This window comes from Euprymna scolopes, chromosome 34, assembly GCF_053919585.1.
Source record: "Euprymna scolopes isolate OS-2025 chromosome 34, ASM5391958v1, whole genome shotgun sequence".
Classification (NCBI taxonomy): domain Eukaryota; kingdom Metazoa; phylum Mollusca; class Cephalopoda; order Sepiida; family Sepiolidae; genus Euprymna; species Euprymna scolopes.
Window position 1 is genome coordinate 21,712,082 of NC_136515.1, and position 20,837 is coordinate 21,732,918.

Sequence of the window (20,837 nt, forward strand, 5' to 3'; positions counted from 1 at the left end):
CGAAAAAGACAATGAAAAAGACGAAAAAGACAATGAAAAAGACGAAAAAGACAATGAAAAAGACGAAGATGAAAAAGACGAAGATGAAAAAGACGAAGATGAAAAAGACGAAGATGAAAAAGACAATGAAAAAGACGAAGATGAAAAAGACAATGAAAAAGACGAAGATGAAAAAGACAATGAAAAAGACGAAGATGAAAAAGACAATGAAAAAGACGAAGATGAAAAAGACAATGAAAAAGACGAAGACAAAAAAGAATGAAAAAGACGAAGACAAAAAAGAATGAAAAAGACGAAGACAAAAAAGAATGAAAAAGACGAAGACGAAAATGACAATGAAAAAGACGAAGACAAAAATGACAATGAAAAAGACGAAGACGAAAATGACAATGAAAAAGACGAAGACGAAAATGACAATGAAAAAGACGAAGACGAAAATGACAATGAAAAAGATGAAGAAGACAGTGAAAAAGACGAAAAAGACAGTGAAAAAGACGAAAAAGACAGTGAAAAAGACGAAGATGAAAAAGACAGTGAAAAAGACGAAAAAGACAGTGAAAAAGACGAAGACGAAAAAGACAGTGAAAAAGACGAAGACGAAAAAGATGACAAAAAAGACAATGAAAAAGATGACAAAAAAGACAATGAAAAAGATGACAAAAAAGACAATGAAAAAGATGACAAAAAAGACAATGAAAAAGATGACAAAAAAGACAATGAAAAAGATGACAAAAAAGACAATGAAAAAGATGACAAAAAAGACAATGGAGATGAAAAAGACAATGAAGATGAAAAAGAAATGAAAAAGACGAAGATGAAAAAGACAATGAAAAAGATGAAGACGAAAAAGACAACGAAACAGACGAAGACGAAAAAGACAACGAAACAGACGAAGACGAAAAAGACAACGAAACAGACGAAGACGAAAAAGACAATGAAACAGACGAAGACGAAAAAGACAACGAAAAAGATGAAGATGAAAAAGACAGATACTTACGCCTGCACACCTGATATCAAAGTTTTTGGTTCGTGTTTGGGCCAATGAAGAGCAATCCAGAGGCGACCATTCTCAGCTGCTTTCTCCCTTTTCACTAAAGTCTGCGGCACCTTGATGGAATAGATTGAATGGTTGTCTGTGTGTGCCCAAAAGTTTATCAGTTGATCTTTGCTGCCAGATGCGAGTATATAAGTATCCTTTTCACCTACAGAAGGATTTTCTCCGTCTTTACCTGAAAATTTTCAAGACATGGAGTTGTGTCAACATGGAAACTTATCAATTGGGATATGTGTGCGACTGGGGAACTTTATATTTTTGTGGTGTTTTTTTTATGGAAATCTCTCCAGACAAAGCATGAAGCCATTTGATATAAAGAGTTTTAAAAAAAAAAAAGACAACTTAAAGCTCAAAAACCAACAAACAATACCTCCATACATTCATGTTGATGTGCCTTGGCGTAAAGTAAAAAGAAAAAAAAAAGTTTTTTTTTTTTTTTTTTTTTTTCAAATCTACATAAGTAAAACAGTACATTTCTGTTATAATTTATTTGCTTGTTTTTATGGAAATTGCTCTAGACAAAGCATGAAGCCACTTAGAGTAAGGAGTTAAAAAAAAAAAAAATACTACTTAAAAGGTAAAAAAAATCAAATGTGACTGGGGAACTTTATATTTTTGCAGGGTTTCTTTTTTTGCTTTTTTTTTTATGGAAATCTCTCCAGACAAAGCATGGAGCCATTTGATATAAAGAGTTAATAAAAATAAAAATACAATTTAAAATTCAAAAACCATCAAACAATAAGTGCGGGATGGAAAGATCCTGATCCCCAAGAAACAGCAACGTTGCCATTCTTGTATATGATTGTGTAGGGAAACGCGTGACTTACTTGACTAGCACTTGTGCATGATTCAAAGGGTCGGTCGTGCAACGAAATGAAAGCGAAAGAAACGAAAAACTGTCTTGATCTCACATATCACCTATCCTTGATTCAATCTGGAGAATGATTCTATTTTGCAGATTTAAGTCATTATGCCATGTACTCAGTGACCCTTGTCAAAATTTACACTAGCTCACTTAGTCTATCTGGACACATTCTCCATTCCCACCAAACTTCCTCTCCAGAGGAAGACTGTTCAACTCACCTAGGGTGAATGCTACTGATTTTGATCTTTGTGCAAATTCATTCATAGCTTGAAATGGTTAAATTTTAAATCTTCCTTATCTATCTGGCAATAGCTTAAACAGTAGGGAACGTAACTGGAGCACTAGATTTTTTTGTTTCAATTCTAGCTAGTGGCACCCAAGTTATTTTGGCTTTTAAACTTTTGAAATCAGTACTATATATTGGGTACAATATAATATCCGACAGAGAATAGACTCTGTAATAATAAATGATGTCTGCATGAATTAAATATATATTTAAGCATATTTTACGACCCAGCAAGGCCAGGCGCCCCAAATAAATTAAAAATAAATAAACAAGCAGAAAGGAATATGCTGTATTTTTTTGGCACTTCTGTATTTCAGCTTTCTTTGGTTTCCATTTTTGAAAAGTTTGCTTTGGAATAAGCAAAGATAATCATGAAATTTTCTGTGAAAATAGACATAATCTTTTGTAAAAAAAAACTCATTTTAAATTATTATTTTCTACACAAAAAATAAAAATAAAATAAAATAAAAATTCAATTAAAGCTTTTTGTTGTGTTACTGTATTAATGCATTTGTTTGGATTTTCCAAAACAAAAATTTCTGCCAAAGTTCTGTACATTTCATGATTGTCTCCCATTGTCCCGAATTTAACTTTTCCAAAAATTAAATCCAAAGAAAGATAAAATGCAGAAATGTTTTTTTTTTTTTTTTTTTTTTTTTTTTTTAAAAAAAAAAGAAGCTAAATAGACAATTTTCCTTTAAATTTAAATACTCACTTGAAGAATTTTGGTGATTGAAGAGTATGTTACCAGACTCTGGGCACCAAGCAAGGGAAGTAATATCATCGTTGTGGCCGAGCAATTTTTTCACGTCATTTTTCTTCCCAGACATTTTTATGAGAAGAATAGCTCCAGACTGATATCTATAAAAGCAGAAACGAGTTTTTATTAGAAACAAAGAAATTTTAATTTAGTCATATTCGGTTTTAACGTTCATTTTACACAAGCCTGGATGCCTGGCACTTCCCAGATGTTTATAGGTGTGTGTTGAGCAAAAAAAAAACAATGTTGTAGTATGCAGGCTCGAACTTATGACGCGAAAGCAGAAAAGAAAGTGGAGGTGTGTTGTGTAAGGGTGTTGGTTGAGCAAAAGAAAAAAAAAGAAAAAGTGGTAGTAGGCAGGCTGGCTCGAACCCATACCTAGTTGAGGGTGAAGGAATTAATGTTTTTGGCCAATTTTTCAATATTTGTCGTCTGAAGGGTCGAGCTTTTGTTTTCCCAGCATTGATCAAACATGCACATAAGGCCGAGAACAAAAATTCGCTTTCACAGTTTCGCTTTTTATATGGAAAAGCCAAAGAAACACGCGTAGACCAAAAAATATCGCAAAAATAGCATGTAAAAGTCGCCCAAATTAAAGATACACGATCTCGTTTTGTAAATTGGAGATATTATAATCAACGTAGCATATAAAATGTTCTAAGAAACAATGCCTCCATCCGAGCCCCCCCCCCCCACCATCCCCACCCCAAGCCTTTGCCAGACATACACAAAAAATGCACACACAAATTTTGCCTTTTATATATATAAACTAGTGAGGGTACCCGGCGTTGCCCGGGTGTTTAGAGGTGGGGGGGGGGGTAAATCCAAACAAAATGGAACATAACGAAGTAATAACCCTGTTTTATGAAAAAAAAAATGTTAAAACTTCTTTAAAAAATTGGAAAAGAAAAAGAAACAGCGAACGTGATGGAAAAAAAAACAAAAAAAACGTACGTGATGCAAAATGAACGCAAAAAATGGCATAAATAACCTTGTTTCAATATTAAAACTAAAAATCGAAAAAAAATTTATCTGATACCTCAGATCGAACCTACAATCTAAAGATGACAACGCTGCCACTTTGACCATTGTGCCATGACCGCGTGAGCGAATTTGTGTCGCTTTTTATAATATTTTAAACTAATTCAAGGACACGTCTTTTGCGCATGCGTATTTGCCTAGATTGTCATGAAGAAACGATTTTTTGCTACCCCTCCCTGTAGAAAAGTAATTAATGTTTTTAGCCAATTTTTCAATATTTGTTGTCCAAAGGTTCATATACCAGGCAAACATACCCGGTGAACCAAGTGCAAGAGAGATTCAAATAATTGCACTTAAAAGGATGGTTGATACAAGACTTTTCAGGGATCACTTCCAAATCCATAAGAGATGAGAGTTCCACGTTCATCACCTGTAACAATCCAATCGGGTTCAGACAGTGACCAATCTGTAGCCATTACTTTGCCCTAGAAAAATAATTTCTCAAACATTTAAAACGATGGTAAAATGGCTGGAATATATGAGATAGCAAGTGAATGTTTGGCTTCCGGTTGGATGCTCCATCCTCAGCTTGAACAAACTGATGAAAAAAAAAAAAAAATTCACCAGCACATCCTGAAAAACGCAAATATTGTTTACACTGCTCTCATCTTGAATGTTTTTCGCACAACATTTCACCTTCAGGTGTATATTGTTGAACTCAGGAATCTGAATGGAATTTCAAACAGAACTCTTTATTTACTCAACAAGGGTAACAAACTCTTGTTCTGTCAGCCATGACTGGGAAAAAGTTCCAAGTAATTTGCAATTGTATTCTCCCCATCATTTGCACTGAGGATTGAATTTTCAAGCTCTAAAAGAGTGTTGCATATGGCACAAGCACATTGACACACCAGTTCTCGCAAAATCACCAGAGTTAAGCAACGATGAGCCTGGCCAATACCAGATGGGTAACCATTCGGGAAGGTTAGGTGCTGTATGTACTGCGCCGAGTCATAAGAAATTTCCAGGTTGTTATCTGAAGGCGCATTAATTCACTGGGAAAGATACATCCATAGTCTTAGTTAAGACATGTATCTAGGAGAAGATAACTCTGATGACATCGGCAGCAGGACATTGGATGGCCATGAAGGAGGATGAATCTCCAGCCGATCAACGGTTTTATGGTATTAAGAGTTACGTTATTCAACTGCAGCTATGATCGAAGAACAATGGACAGGTGCAAACAGGTGAGTCAGATGCAACTGAGTTGGGGAAGGTAATGGCAACCGAACCCATGTATTCTGCCAAGTTCAAATCATGTGATGTCTTCAAAGGAATCGGACCCACAATGGACCGAAGCCTGTAAAGAACACTAACCATGATTTCATCTACGGCATGAACAATGCCATGACACAAGAAGAGGAAGAAAAGTTAACTGGGAACATGAGTTGGAACAGATACATTGAAGACATTGCTGTGGCTGCTGCAAGGAAGGTGGGCTCTCTCTACTGTGCTAGAAAGTTACTTATGCCTAAAAGTATCCTGTACCTCTACAAGCCTACCATTCACCCATGGATTGAGTATTGTTGTCACATTTGGGCTGATGCATCTGCTACTAGTTTCTCACTCCTGGACAGAGTTCAAAAGAGAGTCGCCAACCTAATAGGTCCCGAACTGTCAGCTAGGCTTCAGTTTCTGTCCCATTGACAAAATGTTGCATCTCTGCCGGTTTTACAAGTATTTTAATGGTAGATGCTCCGACGAACTACATGCTTTTGTATCCCCTCAACATAAATACCTCCTGGATTTTATCTACTACTTTATCCATTATATCACAAGTCCTTGCGACACTATTATGAAGGTTTAATCCATCGTGTGGGCGATATGAAAAATATGCAACTCTCACTGGCTAGGTTTCACTTCCATACTGTGTACATATGCCAGATAAACTCTTTCCTTGGTCAACACTGGTAACTCTATGCTTGTTAGTAATGACAGAAGTTCCTTAAACTTACTCTATCCATCCTAATCAAAAAAAAAAAAAAAAAAAAAAAAAAAATACACTTACCCAACAGCCAAAAGATCATGGTCATGGGGACAAAAAGAAAGACAGTTGATACAAGACTTTTCAGGGAGTAACTTTTTGGGATCACTTCCAAATCTGTACGAGATGAGAGTTCCACGTTCATCACCTGTAACAATCCAGTCGGGTTCAGACAGTGACCAAGCTGTAGCCATTACTTTGCCCTAGAAAAATAATTTCTCAAACATTTAATTTTTAAATTTAAAATAAAGAAACCATCAAAATTAAAATAATCCATAAAAAAAAAAAAAAATAGAACTTGAGAACAAGGATAATTTAAGAAAATGAGTCTTTATTTAATTTTTATGTTCTGTATTTAATTTATTTTATTTATTATATATATATATATATATATATATATAGTAGCAGGCTGCTTAGCATTGCCTGGTCGTATATTTTAATTAACGAAGATTTTTTATTTATTATGAAAAAACTTAACATTAAATGTAAGGTTAAATTCCTTAAAAAAAATAAAAAATAAAAAACAACAAAAAAAAAAACAAAGAAACTAAGACAAATGCATGCGCGTATTATGGTTTTCTAAACAGTTCACTCCTTGTAAGTTAAAAAAAAAAAAATACTCAAGCTCAGATCAAAACCTAAAAACTGCATCCAGTACAATAACCATTAGGCCAGTTTGTTGACACAATCTTTAAAAGTGCTTTCAGGCCTTCTTATTCTTAACATAATGAATCTGTCATGTGAACCATTCATGTATGCGCATTCGTGAAACAGTTAACAAACATATAAAAATCAGATTACCCCAGGTACCAATTTTTCAATTTTTACCCCTTAGCAGCATTTTTTCTGGATGATAACGGATTAAAAAGTTTTCCACATGTCTGAATACCCCATATACTAAACTCAAGTTCCTTGAGTATATAGGTTGTGAAGTGTCCTCGCACACATTCTCATTTATATATACACACACACAAACACAGCAGGAAGACCCAATGTTCCTCAGGATTAAATCAACGAATGTTCAATGCTTCCAATAATTTTATTGTCATCGAAATCAGTGAAATAGTCCATTTTTTAATCAGATCAATTGATTGCCTGCTCTAGTTGGGGACCTGTCGCAGTGCACCTGAAGGAAGCTTCATATTCTTCCCCCGTAGTGAATTAGTCCACAATATATGATAGTTTACACTGCACTGTAGAGAATCTACTGTTAATTTTATAAGTAGATTTTTATATAAGTGTTTGAATTAAAATTTAAAATACAAAAGTTAAGTATTATGGGTTAAGTATCATTTTTTTTTTTTTTTTTTTTACATAGGCATCACCACATTATCAAGGCCAAGAGGCCACTCAAGGATAAGGGTTAAAGAGTGTACAGTAGAAACTGGACAATATAGTAATCATTAGTAATGAAAATTTGGTAAATTTGATAACTTATATGGAACGGCTCATCAAGAACTTATTTACGTTAGACTTGAAGACAACCATATTGTAGTCAGCCGGAAAGCAGGAAAACGGAAAGCAGGAAAACGGAAGACAATTCCACAGGCGTGCAGTTCTAAGAAAGAAGCTTTGTTCATGGAATCTACGTTTAGGTTTAGGCACAGATAAAGAGTGGGGGGAATTATTGATAGTGTTTACAGCTAGACAAGTGTTTCTTGTGAAAGTTTGGCGAGGGGGGACCATAGATTGAAGCTCAGTCGAACACTTTCCATGAAAATAACGATACATCAGAGACAAACTCGCAACATCTCTTCTGTGAGATAGAGGTTGCAAGGAAGAGAAAAGGACATCTCCTACGAGGCTACGAAGTCTATTTTGTACTCTAAACAGAAACATTTTTTATGTGCCCTCATCTTATCAAAGAACCTACCGTTGATTTTATACTCCAGGCCCTTCTGCGTGTGCAGTGATAAAATTCCTCAAATGCGTATGATTTTAGACTATACAAGGGTCTTAAATTTGGTCAAAATTTAGGTGTTTCTTATTTAATTAGAGACATTCAGATACAAAACCTATCCAAGAACACCCCCAGACACAAAGTACATTTGTGTACCATGGAGTGTAATTTATCAGTAGATATATAACATTTACATACTAACCCAGTAACATTAACTATCCACGCAGAGTTGCAGAAATACCTGGATTAGGACCCAGGTGCGGGGAAAACCCTCTCGATGCTGATGGACCTGTAGATCTTCCCAGGTCATCCGTCTAGGAGAAGGAAAACTCTGAAGCTAAACCCAAGGGGAGGGAGGCCTCTCCAGTCTTGGATGACAACCTTCCTAGAGTTGGTGACTCAAACAAATTACTGGTCTGCAAACCTAAACTGCTTAAGGAGTAGATAGGCACTGCCTATCACCTGGCTTCCATACTCCTTCTTTGCCTATTAGCCAGGCGTAGAGGTCGAATCACAGGGATTCGACAAAAACACTCAGTGGTCGATCTTGTTTCCTGACTAAGGCAATAATTGCCATTTTCCCCTCTCCCGACACATCCCACTCCTCTAAACTGGGCGCTTGGGAGTGCATGAAGGCCAAAATGCCAGTACAGGTAGATTGGGTTGACCATCGCCTGATGGGTTGTGGGTATCGGATTGACAGTTCTTGGCTGCTGTTCCCAACTGGTAGTACAGGAAACCTAACTCTTTGGTAGCGCTTAGAGCGGCTGCTCTATCAACAGTTGAATAAAATCGGGATGTTTGCAGTGCCATGTCACACATGGAAAACGGACCCTGCACTCATCCCCGGTGGGCTTTCCTGAGGCCACAATCCTAGTAGATGGAGGGTCAGCTGATGGTCTACTTGTATTGTATGTCTAGTATTCTGCATAACCACTTGTTCTGCACCCCTACCTAAACTGAAACTAAAAAAGACAGTACAATCTAAAATTACGCTTAAACCAGGACAAAACTCAAACAAAACCAAATTGCCTCCTCTCTTGAGGCTTGCATTTATGAACATCTGTGGACTTACAACTAATTTAAATGATATTGAAGCATTTCTCCTAACAAACCCAGATATCTAAGCACTAAGTGAGACTAACCTACACTCCTCCATCCCCTCTAACTACTTTAATATGCCTGGATATCTTCCACTCTCCCATAAGGACTGACAAACATATGCATGGGCTTGGAGTCTATATTCGAAATACCTTCCCCATGACTAGAGAAACAAAACTAGAATCTGACGATCAAGCCTTTATGTGCTTTAGACTTAACATGCATCATAACATTAGTTACTTTTATTTTCTCTACCGCTCTCCCTCAATCCAAGACTGTACCTAATTAAACAAAGTCTCTGACAGCATAGATACAGCACTTTCCCCTCGACACTAGCACACAAGTGCATGAAGTTGGTGACTTCAATGTCCACCACAACAACTGGTTTGGATTTTCTACTTACACAGACGCAGCTGGTAGCACAACACATAGCTTCTGTATATCTCATTCCTTATCACAGATGGTTACGTTTCCAACCCATTTCTCTGACCAGCAAGAACACGCATCACTGTTAGATCTGTTTCTGACCACAGTTCCCGATGACTGCGTTACGAATGCCCACAGCCCACTTGGAAATGCTGATCATGTAGTGATAATAGTTGAACTCGCACTAAACTCTAGAGCCAAAATGGAAGAGCCATGACTCAAAACAATGAGATATTATAAAAAGGCTGATTGGGAAGCCATCAGAGATCTCATCAGAGACGCCCCATGGCGAAATATCTTCTCACTTCCTGCTGAACAGTGTGCACATGAGACCACTGAGTGGTTCAAAACAGCAATTGAAGCACATGTTCCCACACGGAAGTTTTATAGCAAGCCCCACTCTCCTCAATGGTTTACTTCTACTTGTGCAGCTGCCATCGCGCATAAGGCAGCATGCGTACCGCAGATTTAACCGACATAAGTGCAGTTCAAACAGGTAGAAGTATATAGAAGCCAGAAATAACTGTAAGAAAGAAATAGCGACAGCTAAGAGAGAATTTACTGAAACCACCAAAAAACGCATCGAAGCACAGAAATTTGGAACCCGTGACTTCTGGAAAATCTACAACAGTGTAGTAAATAATGGACAATCAACAATCCCCCCCACTATCCAACAATCATGAGGTTGTTTGCTCTGCAACTGAGAAGGCTAACATGCTTGCCAGTTGGTTTGCCTCCAACTCCACACTGGACCCTTCCAACCACCCCCTCCCTGACTTTCCTTTGCGGACACACGCCACACTAGACAATCTGAAAATCACCCCTGCTCAGGTGCATGCTATCATAAGAAATCTGGACACTGCAAAAGCATGTGGACCTGATCTCATCCCGGCAGTGCTATCAAAAAAGTGCTCAGCCGAAGTAGTTCCAGTTCTCTCCAAACTATACAACAAATGCCTTAATGAATCTTGCTTTCCTGCCTGCTGGAAAACTGCTTCTGTAGTACCAGTTTTCCAGAATTCTGGCAAAAGAACTGACCCAGTAAATTATCACCCCATTAGTCTCCTCCCACTTTTCGTCAAAATATTTGAGACAATAATTAACCAAGCTCTAGTCCATCACCTTACAGATGCTAAACTTCTGACTGACCAACAATATGGATTTAGACAAGCCCGTTCCAATGCAGATATCCTGATTGTAATCTCAGAACGGATATACCAGTCACTGGACAAAGCGGGGGAAGGTAGAGAGGTAGCTCTAGATATATCTAAGGCTTTTGACAGGGTATGGCATGAAGGTCTTCTCAGGAAAATCAGATCATATGGGATCACTGGAAAAATACATGACATAATTAAATCCTTCTTAGATAAGAGAAAAATCCAGGTTGTCCTCGACAGTCGTACATCTAAACAATACAATATAAATGCAGGAGTGCCTCAGGGGTCTATCCTAGGACCTCTGTTATTCCTAATATTCATAAATGACCTCCCTGACAAAATTGCCTGTGAGATGGGTATATATGCTGGCGACACCACACTCTATAACAGGCACGATAGGAAAACAAATGAACACATATCTAAAGAAATGGCAGAATTACTAGAGGATGACCTCCGATCTGTAGTGGAATGGGGACATAAATGGATGGCCACATTCAATGCTGCCAAGACTAAACTTGTTTCCTTCAATAATTACAAGAAACCTTCTCTACCAGCAATAGCAATGGCCAACGACTCTTTATCTGAAAGTACATCCTTTAAACTCCTCGGCCTAACGCTCTCAGGAAATATGAGTTGGAACAATTACATCGAGAGTATCGCCAGGACCGCTGCGAAGAAGGTAGGTTCTCTCTATCGTGCTAGAAAGATACCAATGCCCGAAAGTATCCTATACCTCTATAAGGCTACCATTCTCCCATGTATGGAGTATTATCTTCATATTTGGGCTGGTGCATCTACCACTAGTCTCTCGCTCCTAGACAAGCTTCAAAAGAGATGCGCCAATCTGATAGGTCCTGAACTGTCATCTAAGCTTCAGCCCCGACTCATCAACGAAATATTGCATTCCTCTGCCTTTTCTACAAGTACTTTAATGTTGAATGCTCTGACGAACTGCAAGCACTTGTGCCCCCGTCGATGTAAATACCCCCCCCCCGACAAGCAGCTAAATCCCACCCCTTCACAGTAAAGATCCCTAGATGTAAGAGAGCCTTCTACTCCAGTAGTTTCTTCCCCAGGACAGCTAGACTTTGGAATTCCCTGCCGGGTCCCTGCTTCCCAAGCCATACTTACATGCAGAAGTTCATGTGTAATGTGAACCGACATCTTGCTGCCCAACTCCCTACACAGTACCCCTGATGCCCATGTCCCTGATAGTAGCCCCCTACAACAAAGTGGCAATATGCCTTGTTTGGAGTGAAAATGTAAAAAAAAAAAAAAAAAAGGAAAGTCAGTGTGGAGTTGGAGGCGAACTGACTGGCAAGCATGTTAGCCTTCTCGGTCGCTGAGCAAACAATCTTATGATTATTGGATAGTTGAGGGAATTGTTGATTGCCCATTATTTACTGTTGGTAAAATTATTTTTGACAAGAACCAATAAAACAATCCGGATGTAAGCGTGCCACAGAAAATAACACGCGCGCTATCGTATTAATATATAGATAAATGATTAAAGAGGGCGGAATGAATGATACTTTGTGGGTTCAGCCTTTAAGGGACGGGGAATATTATGGTCAACCTAATATGAGAAAATGATATTTATGATCAGGATTTGGAGGGGGGTAGTAGGAGGTGATTACAGACCTATATATTCAAGTACCGTCATTCTCTTACAAGTTATTGTGGAGACCAGATCATTAAAAGATACTCATGCATTATCTGAACCAAAAGTCAGTAATTGTGCATATTACGAACTGGATTTCTCAAATATCTGCTTGGGTTTGACGGGCACCTGATGGCAATGCTGGAATGTGCTGAATGCTCAAACACCAATTCAAATTGTTTTGCTTTTTTTAATGACAGTATTTTTAACTTAAATTCAATCTTTACAATATTTTTGTTTAGTAAATTGTTAGGTGAAAGTACATAATAGTTACAAAACACCCTCCTTATGTTAAGAATGGCTTTCTAAATGTTATTTCAGTGTGGTAACATAGATGCATAAGTAACCACCATTGGTGGTCCAACCATACCAGACATTTACAAAAAATCTGGTTTGTACTATGCAACAGTGTCAACAATCGGTTCATACAAAGCACGAGTAACAATTGAATCTGATACTTGTTGTCACCAGATTCTGTTGAGTGGGTTGTTTGAACAGCATTTCTTTTTTGCAACCCCAACTGTTACCTGCTAACTTCTTGCCCTTCATTTTTTTTTTTTTTTTTTTTTGCTATAAGATAAAAAAAAATGTTATAATCTTTAACATTTAAAAAGAAAAGAACAGAATGCTGTGACAACCATTTCTTTAAATGTCACCCAAAAGGATGCTTCTGCATTTACCGACCTGCAATTTTCACAAAGTTGGCTCGGACTCGCTCGGCAGTGGACAGAAATACCCGGACAAGGTCAGCTGAGCGTTCCTCAATTTTTAACAAAAGCACTGTTTTCAGCTATTACGAACCTATGAAGGCTACTTTTTTTATAAATTGGAAGAAATAAAAAATTAACTTTAACTGCGCAGGTTAGGATTAGATACATGTTTGTAATTTTATCTCCATATATAATATTTTGATTGCAGAAATTCCCTTCTGGACTAAAGTATTGTAGGTTTGCAACAACAGATGCCACATACAAATTTATTATGTCTAGACTATTAGTCACTATCTTATGTAACTTTAGAACAACATTTTAGACACGTTTAGTCGTTATCATAAAATCCTACATTTCATCCTAGGACTAACACCATCACAATTGCAGCATCTTTAGAGGAATTAGTTCCTATTTTTTCTCCCTAAATATGAAGTACTCCTCCTGCTCCCAGTCAAGACCAGAAGGAAATATACACATTCTACAGATATTGTGCTTGCACCCTTCATAACTGGATCATAAACTCGTAAACATAACAATCTTTCCATTTCCCCCGATTCAAAAATAATAAATTCTCTCTTCCCAAATTCTGCCCACCCTCATTGGCTGAGAGCTAACAACTCGATTATTCCAGAATCTACCTCTTAATACATAAACAAATGCTCCAGTACTTTTCAAATATTGCGGAACTCTCTACAAGAGGCAATTGTTTTACAAGAAATAAACCAAATTTGTTCTACCACCTGACAAAGCCAGAGGTTGGCTGAAATGTTGTGAAACAACTAAGAAAAGATGAGGATAATAGTCCGCAATAAATAAAATTCATACTCATCCCAATAATGAATTCCAATTAAAAATAATTATACCATTCGGTACGGACCTGACCACAGAAGATCAGATAATAAATAACCATGAATTTATAAGACCAAAAGATTCAAGCTTGATCGCCCTTCGGGGCCCGTGGCACAGTTGATAGAGACGTTGAATCTCTACGGTTCCAGGTGAGAGTTGTCTGAAGATAGCGGTTTCAATCCTACCCAAAGGCAGCCAGAGACTTACTTGGCCAAAAATGTGGGGAGATGACAACAACTACGGAATTGCAGTGGATGTAGTCAGGAGATTCAAAGTTCTTATCCCATCGCGGTTACCACCTGACGAAGACCAGAGGAATAGTTGGCCGAAACGTTGTGAAACAACTAAGAAAAGATTAGGATAATAGTTCGCAATAAATAAAAGTTAAAAATAATTAGTCTTTATTTGCACTTTTAATAACAAAATTAAAAGTAAGTTATTTGAAATTTTATAAGAAATACGTTTATGAAATTATAAAAATACGTTTTTTTTATTTTAAAAATAAGCTTTTTATTTGAATTTATATAATAAATGTTTATGAAAGATTAAAAATAAAATTGAAATCAAAACAAACGAAATTATTGAAATCAAAATAAAATTTCAAACAAAAAAATGTATCCTATACATACTATACCCAAAAGATTTTTAAAAGTGTTTTCAATAATTCTTAAAAAAAAAAAATAAAATAAATAAATAAAAATAAAACTAATTTCAATAATTCTTGATTAAAATAGGGCTGAAAAAAACTTTTCAACGATGATTAAATAAAAAAATTTAAAAAAAAAAGAGTACATGCACAGAAGAGATATAGGCATGGGAGAAAAAAAATCGACAGAATTGATTTGCCTTGTTACCGCTTCCAGTAACAGTCACGCCGGAAGTTAGGAAGTGTGTATAACCAAATAATCTCTTTCAAAAGAAAGAATGCTTATTTTTGCTTAGTCGATGCTAGTTATCTCCCTTGCAGAATCGTCACATACTCCATTAGTGAAATCATTTAATAAATAAAAAAAAATTTTAAAAATGACAAAAATTTAATTAAAAAGGTTTTATTTTCTCACGTGAATAAACTGACTGTTCATCCATCATTGTCGATGAAGACCACTAACATCACAGATGACTTGCCTGTCAAATTTTTTTGTGGCCAGAGTTGCGGCGCAGTCTCCAACCACACTTCTCCGGAGTCACCACTGTTTTATTCCAGTAGCAAGTAGAAATTCAGGACAATTGGAAACAATGCCGAGATAAGTGGAGAGCAAATACAGCGCCTACTATTTCCAAATGGTCACCCATCTGGTACTGGACAGGCTCATTGTTGCTTAACTTCAGTGATCTGGCGAGAACTGGTCTAGCAACGTGATTATGCGAATTATAGTGGTTGGTTGACACTGGACATTTTGATACTTTTTATAAACACCCCCAACCTCCCCATGTTAAAAACAGCTTTCGGAATAAACAACCCCAACTTCGAAAGCCGTTAACATGTTTTTACGATAGCCAACAAAACAAAAAAGTTGAAAATATATATATAAAACAAATAAATGTTACCAAAGGCAAGATAATTCCTCTTCTATTACCTGGATAAGTTTTTTGTGTTTAGACTTATTTTAAAGCATTTATTGGGTTTGTAGATTCGAAAAAGTTGTCAAAAAACAAATATATAACAAATAAATGTTATCAAAGGCAAGATAAGTTACTTTTCTGCCAAACTGGATATATTTTTTGTGTTTTTATTCAATGTAACATATTTATTCAGCTTGAAAAACATACAGTGTTTACCGATGTATTCGAAAATTCAAGATGGCGTCTCACACCCTCTTTAACACCGTAAGTTTGGGAAAAGGTGTTATAAATAATAAATTATATAAAATACTATTAAAAACCCGCCGAATATATGTCAACCTATGTCACGGTAACATATATTGAGCAAGTTTTTAACAGTATTTTATCCGTTTTTTTTATTTATAACACCTTTTCCCAAACTTTCCATGTTAAAGAGAGAATTAGACGCCATCTTGAATGTTCCAATACATCGGTAAACACTGTATGGTTTTCGAGCTGAATACACATGTTACATTGAATAAAAACACAAAAAATATATCCAGTTTGGTAGAAAAGTAACTTATCTTGCCTTTGATAACATTTATTTGTTATATATTTGTTTCTTGACAACTTTTTCGAATGTGTACAGTAATGTAATACAAACCCCATTTATTTATATTATTTGAACTATAGGTAACCTCCGATCGTCTTCAGATGTATCTGGTCGAACTCGTGAATCTGTACAGAATTTCTAACGGAACCCTTATTTAATCCACAGGGGTAACATGTTCTCTTTCCATCAGCCGTTACTAGGTAGAAGTCCTCCGTAGTCTGCAATTGTATTACGAATGTTGCCCGTACTGAAACGTTAACCTCTGATAACTTATAACTGAATTTATAAAGTACTTTATCCACTATGGATTCTTGGCAAAGTCCCTAAACTGCAGAAACACTCGTTATAAATGATTTCTTGGGTTTGTATTACTGTACACATAGATTCGGAAAAGTTGTCAGAAAACAAATATATAACAAATAAATGTTATCAAAGGCAAGATAAGTTACTTTTCTACCTAACTGGATAATTTTCTGGTGTTTTTACTTAATGTAACATGTTTATTCACCTCGAAAAACAGTGTTTACTGATGTATTGGAAAATTTAAAATGGCGGCCGACTTTCTCTTTGACACGGTAAGTTTGGGAAAAAGAGTTATAAATAAAAAAAACTAGACAAAATACTGTCAGAAACTGGCTCAATATATGTTACCATGACATAGGGTTTTTAACAGTATTTTGCACATTTCTTATTTTTAACTCCTTTTCTCAAAGTTACCGAGTCAAAGTGAGAGTCGGGCGCCATTTTAAATTTTCCAATACATCGGTGGTGAACACTATTTTTCGAGCTAAATATAACATGTTACATTAAATAAAAACACTATAAAAATATCTAGTTAGATAGAAAAGTAACTTATCTTGCCTATGTGTTGAAGATAGATATCTTTGAATTTTTTTAACACGCTACGGGGAGATAACTCAGTTTAAAGAGCCGACACTCCCTCCCCATCTTTAATACTAGCTTTTCTTCCTAAAAATCGAACCTTTTGCTCGGTATCATAAATTGTTTTTTCGCTGTAAAAAAAAAAAAAAAAAAAAAATTAAAACTACTTGATGAAATTAAGTGAAATTTTTTTTCGGGTAACTTCATTCCATAACGGTCGTACAATATAACATTTTTTCGATATTTTTATTTTTTTAATGTCTTGATTAAACTGTACAAGTACCCATTTTATTGTTAACTGTGGAAACTTTCTCCACTGAAAGTTAGAGGTTAATAAGGATTTTGCAACAATGGTTTGTTGCGACCTGTGACCAGGTAAAAATTGTAGAACCTTGTTGGTCTGGTAATAAGGGTAACGATTCAATTTCCTTCAACTCCAATCCCAAACTGAAATCATAACCCAAATTCAGTTCACTCCATCATTTTTATAATCCAGTGAGCCAATCAAATAAGTTAAACGTAACAACTACAAATATAAAAAGTCACCACCCACACAAAAGATTTCTGCTGCCACTCTTCCTGGGAGTCGCAGGTAAGTGCTTCAAGTTTTCTCAATATAACAGAATGAGATGCTACCCCGGTAGATTAAATAGATTCCAGAGTTCAACAAAATATAACTGGAGAAGGTCGAAGGTGACATTGACTGAAACGTTGTGAAAATAACCTTCAAAATGAGAACATCCAAATTATCAATCCTCATCTAAAAAATTCAGAAACAATGTCATAGTCTGTAGGGAAGCAGTGCGTACTGCGTAACAATCTAGAAACATGACAAATGTTTATTTATTTTGAAACAAAAGTAACGTGAAGTCTTGAGTTTGAATAATAAAAAAAAAAAATGGTGGTTACGTTATGGTCATTTGGACCCTCGATAATAGATCAAAAATAGAAAATTAAACAAAATACCGGTTTACTTTTGTTGGGTCAATGTGTACTGGTTGTCCAACCTATTTATTTCGAAAGGCATTTTCTTATTTTCAACCTTCCCATGTTAAAAACGGCTTTCGGAATAAAGTGGTTGTCTAACCCTTGTTTGTTTTGTTAGCTATTATATATATATATATATATATATATCTTGTGTCATATCTCTGTTCGGATGGAGGGAAATGAATACCTACTTTATGTTTCTGTTGGTGCGAGTGAAGTAATTTCCTGCTGGTTGCTTCCCAGACACAAACTGTACCATCTTGTGTGCCAGAAATGACCATGGCCGAATCATCTTTTTGCGCTGCCTTTGTCCGAGGTCCGATGGACGTGGCGACCACCTTCTCCGCGTGGAAAATCATCCCGAGGAGTTGATAATTCAACCTAGTTCCATCTCCTTTCTTGTCGACATCACTAGGTGTAATGGCATCGTCTTCGACGATGTCAACTTGAAAGATCATCAAATTATTCCTGGAAGCACACACAAACATGCCGGCTTCATTTCCATCACAGACATGTGAGGAATACCAACCGGGAGAAGATGGAAGCACAGCCTCCTTGACAAAACCGGGACACGAGGTATTCATATTTTGAATTAATTAAAACTGTCACACAATGAAACGTTCAACTATTTCACTTAATTTCAGAAAAAAACAAAACCACATGTAAGGGAACAGGAAGTTTCGCTTTCAAATGAAATATGGCGCTAAAGTCACGTGTTCACCGGTGTTGTACAAAAATGTCTACCCTATTTCTTACAGTTCCGTGTTTTTTTTCACCTAAACAGATAAACATAAAAAAAAAACAATCAATATTTATTTATCTCTAATTATATAAAGTTAGGTAGGTGTATATGTTTATATATTTGTATATACAGGGTTCACACATGAACTAATTAACCGATCATTATGAATTTTAGCGTAATTCATACATCGTCGGTGTGCCTGTATTTCCGTATCTCTTCAGTCTTTAGTTTTATATCTTGTTAGCACAGGATAAAAAAAACTTGCGAAACAATCATATGAAATATAAACAATGTATATATATATATATATATATATATATATATATATATATATATATATATATATATATATATATATATATATATATACACACACACTAGCAGTTCAGCCCGGCTTTGCTTGGGCCCTATGTATTGTTCATAACTTTATATCCATATGTATATATACAGGGTGGCCACAAAGTCACGCACCAATGTTAATTAAAAAAAGTACAAAAATTTAAAAAGTTATAGTAGTAACATTTATTCAAATTCAAAGTTCTTTGGTGCGTGACTTTGTGGCCACCCTGTATATTAAAAAGTTTGACTTATGTCAAGATAACTTCATCTAAAATTTCAAGTGTTTAGACCCTAAATTGGCAAGAAGTTCGGTAGAGTCTGCAAAGGTCAACTCTTTCAACTTTGACCTCTTGGCAGCTAAACTTTCGCCCAAAAACTGATTTAAAAGCTTGATGCATGTCTGAATACCCTTTATGTGAAATTTCAAATGTTTAGACTAAAAATTGGCTGAGTAATTTGGTAGAGACCGAAGAGGTCAAATGTTTTAAAATTTGGACTCAACTTTTGACCCCCTAAGATTTATTATTTTGGGCTCAAATCAAATCAAAATGTTTGACCCATGTCCAAGTAATCTACATCTAAAATTTCAAAAGTTTAGACCTAAAATTAACAGAAGAGTTTGGTAGAGTTTTCAAAGGTCAAATCGTTGAATTTTGACCCATTGGCAGCCAAATTTCTGTCTGAAAACCAATTAAAAAGATTTTCCCAAATCTTAATACCCCTTTAAAAAAAATTGCAACCATAACCGTTACCATTATCTTCATTTTCGTTGTTATTACCTTAAACATTGGCATTTCTTTTATCACAGCTATTGGTAATATTATATTTGTTTTTTTTTTACCTTTATTTTTTTACTTTTTTATCTTTATTTTTACTTTTATTTTATTTTTATTTTTATTATTATTTCTATTATTATAATTATTATTATCATTCTCATTATTATTATTACCCTACTATTATTGTTATTACTACCACTTTTATAAGTAGTAAATGTCCCCTTACTCTTCCACCTTATGAACTACATGTATCCTTAAACCTTTGCATCAAGTTAAACGCACTCATAGACATTGCCATCCTATCCTCTGATCGCCCCTTTATAATCACACTCCCTATATCATAACAGAAGAAACTTAAAAATATTGCCGAATATTACCTAATCAATATTACAACCTTGCATTAACCCCCCCCCCACATCATACGCGTTTTTATACACGCCATTTGCCGTTTAGGTTGCACTTGTCAAAAATACCACTTCATAGATAATAGACACCCCACAAACCGTTAAAATTTTACCATGCAGCAACAATACACTCCCATTTTTAACCCTAAAACATATACCCCTTAAACTCGAAACTATGTTAAAGACCATATGCAATCTTATATAACAAGCTTCTCCTTTATTTATTTAGAATTCAATAAAGTTTCCCCCAAAATTCTATAATTCCTCTTAATCTTTTTCGTCCCAAATGAACCCTACGCTAGCCACTGCATCTTCCCCGTGCTACCTAGCACCTTTTCTACTCTTCTGATGAGAAGCATTAGGCTTCGAAATGCCCTGGCATAAACAGTCCCTTCTATCCCCCAAATTTTGCTTGTATTCCATTATTCAATAAATGATCCATTCTATATCTACCAATATATAGTTTTGTGACTTCATTTCATAATCTTGTCGTCTTATTGTATAAGCTCCAATAATAATTGTTGAGCTTGGCATTATCCAGATAAGTCTCCTCTTGTGGAATTGAACTCTCTCTCTTCCTCTTACGCATTAACCTATATATATATATATATATATATATATATATATATATATATATATATATATATACACTAACATAATAATTACATGATTGATTCTGCGCTACGAAACAGGTACTGTCAAGAATTGAGCATTTCAACATGCTTAAAGAAATAAATAGTAAGATGGTCAGCATCTTGA

The 20,837-nt window shown here is 35.8% G+C and overlaps 1 protein-coding gene across 1 annotated transcript in view; it reads right to left on the reverse strand.

Annotated features, from left to right (window-relative positions):
- LOC145259124 (gem-associated protein 5-like) overlaps positions 1 to 18,549 on the reverse strand; it is an 827,294-nt gene extending 808,745 nt beyond the window's left edge. The window contains exons 1-4 of the mRNA XM_080116800.1: positions 18,009 to 18,549; positions 6,015 to 6,193; positions 2,921 to 3,066; positions 998 to 1,229 (exon numbers count right to left, since the gene is read on the reverse strand). Coding sequence (XP_079972926.1) covers positions 998 to 1,229; positions 2,921 to 3,066; positions 6,015 to 6,193; positions 18,009 to 18,401 — 950 coding nt within the window. The 5' untranslated portion in view covers positions 18,402 to 18,549. The remainder of the gene's footprint in view (positions 1 to 997; positions 1,230 to 2,920; positions 3,067 to 6,014; positions 6,194 to 18,008) is intronic.
- Between the last annotated feature and the right edge of the window lie 2,288 nt (positions 18,550 to 20,837).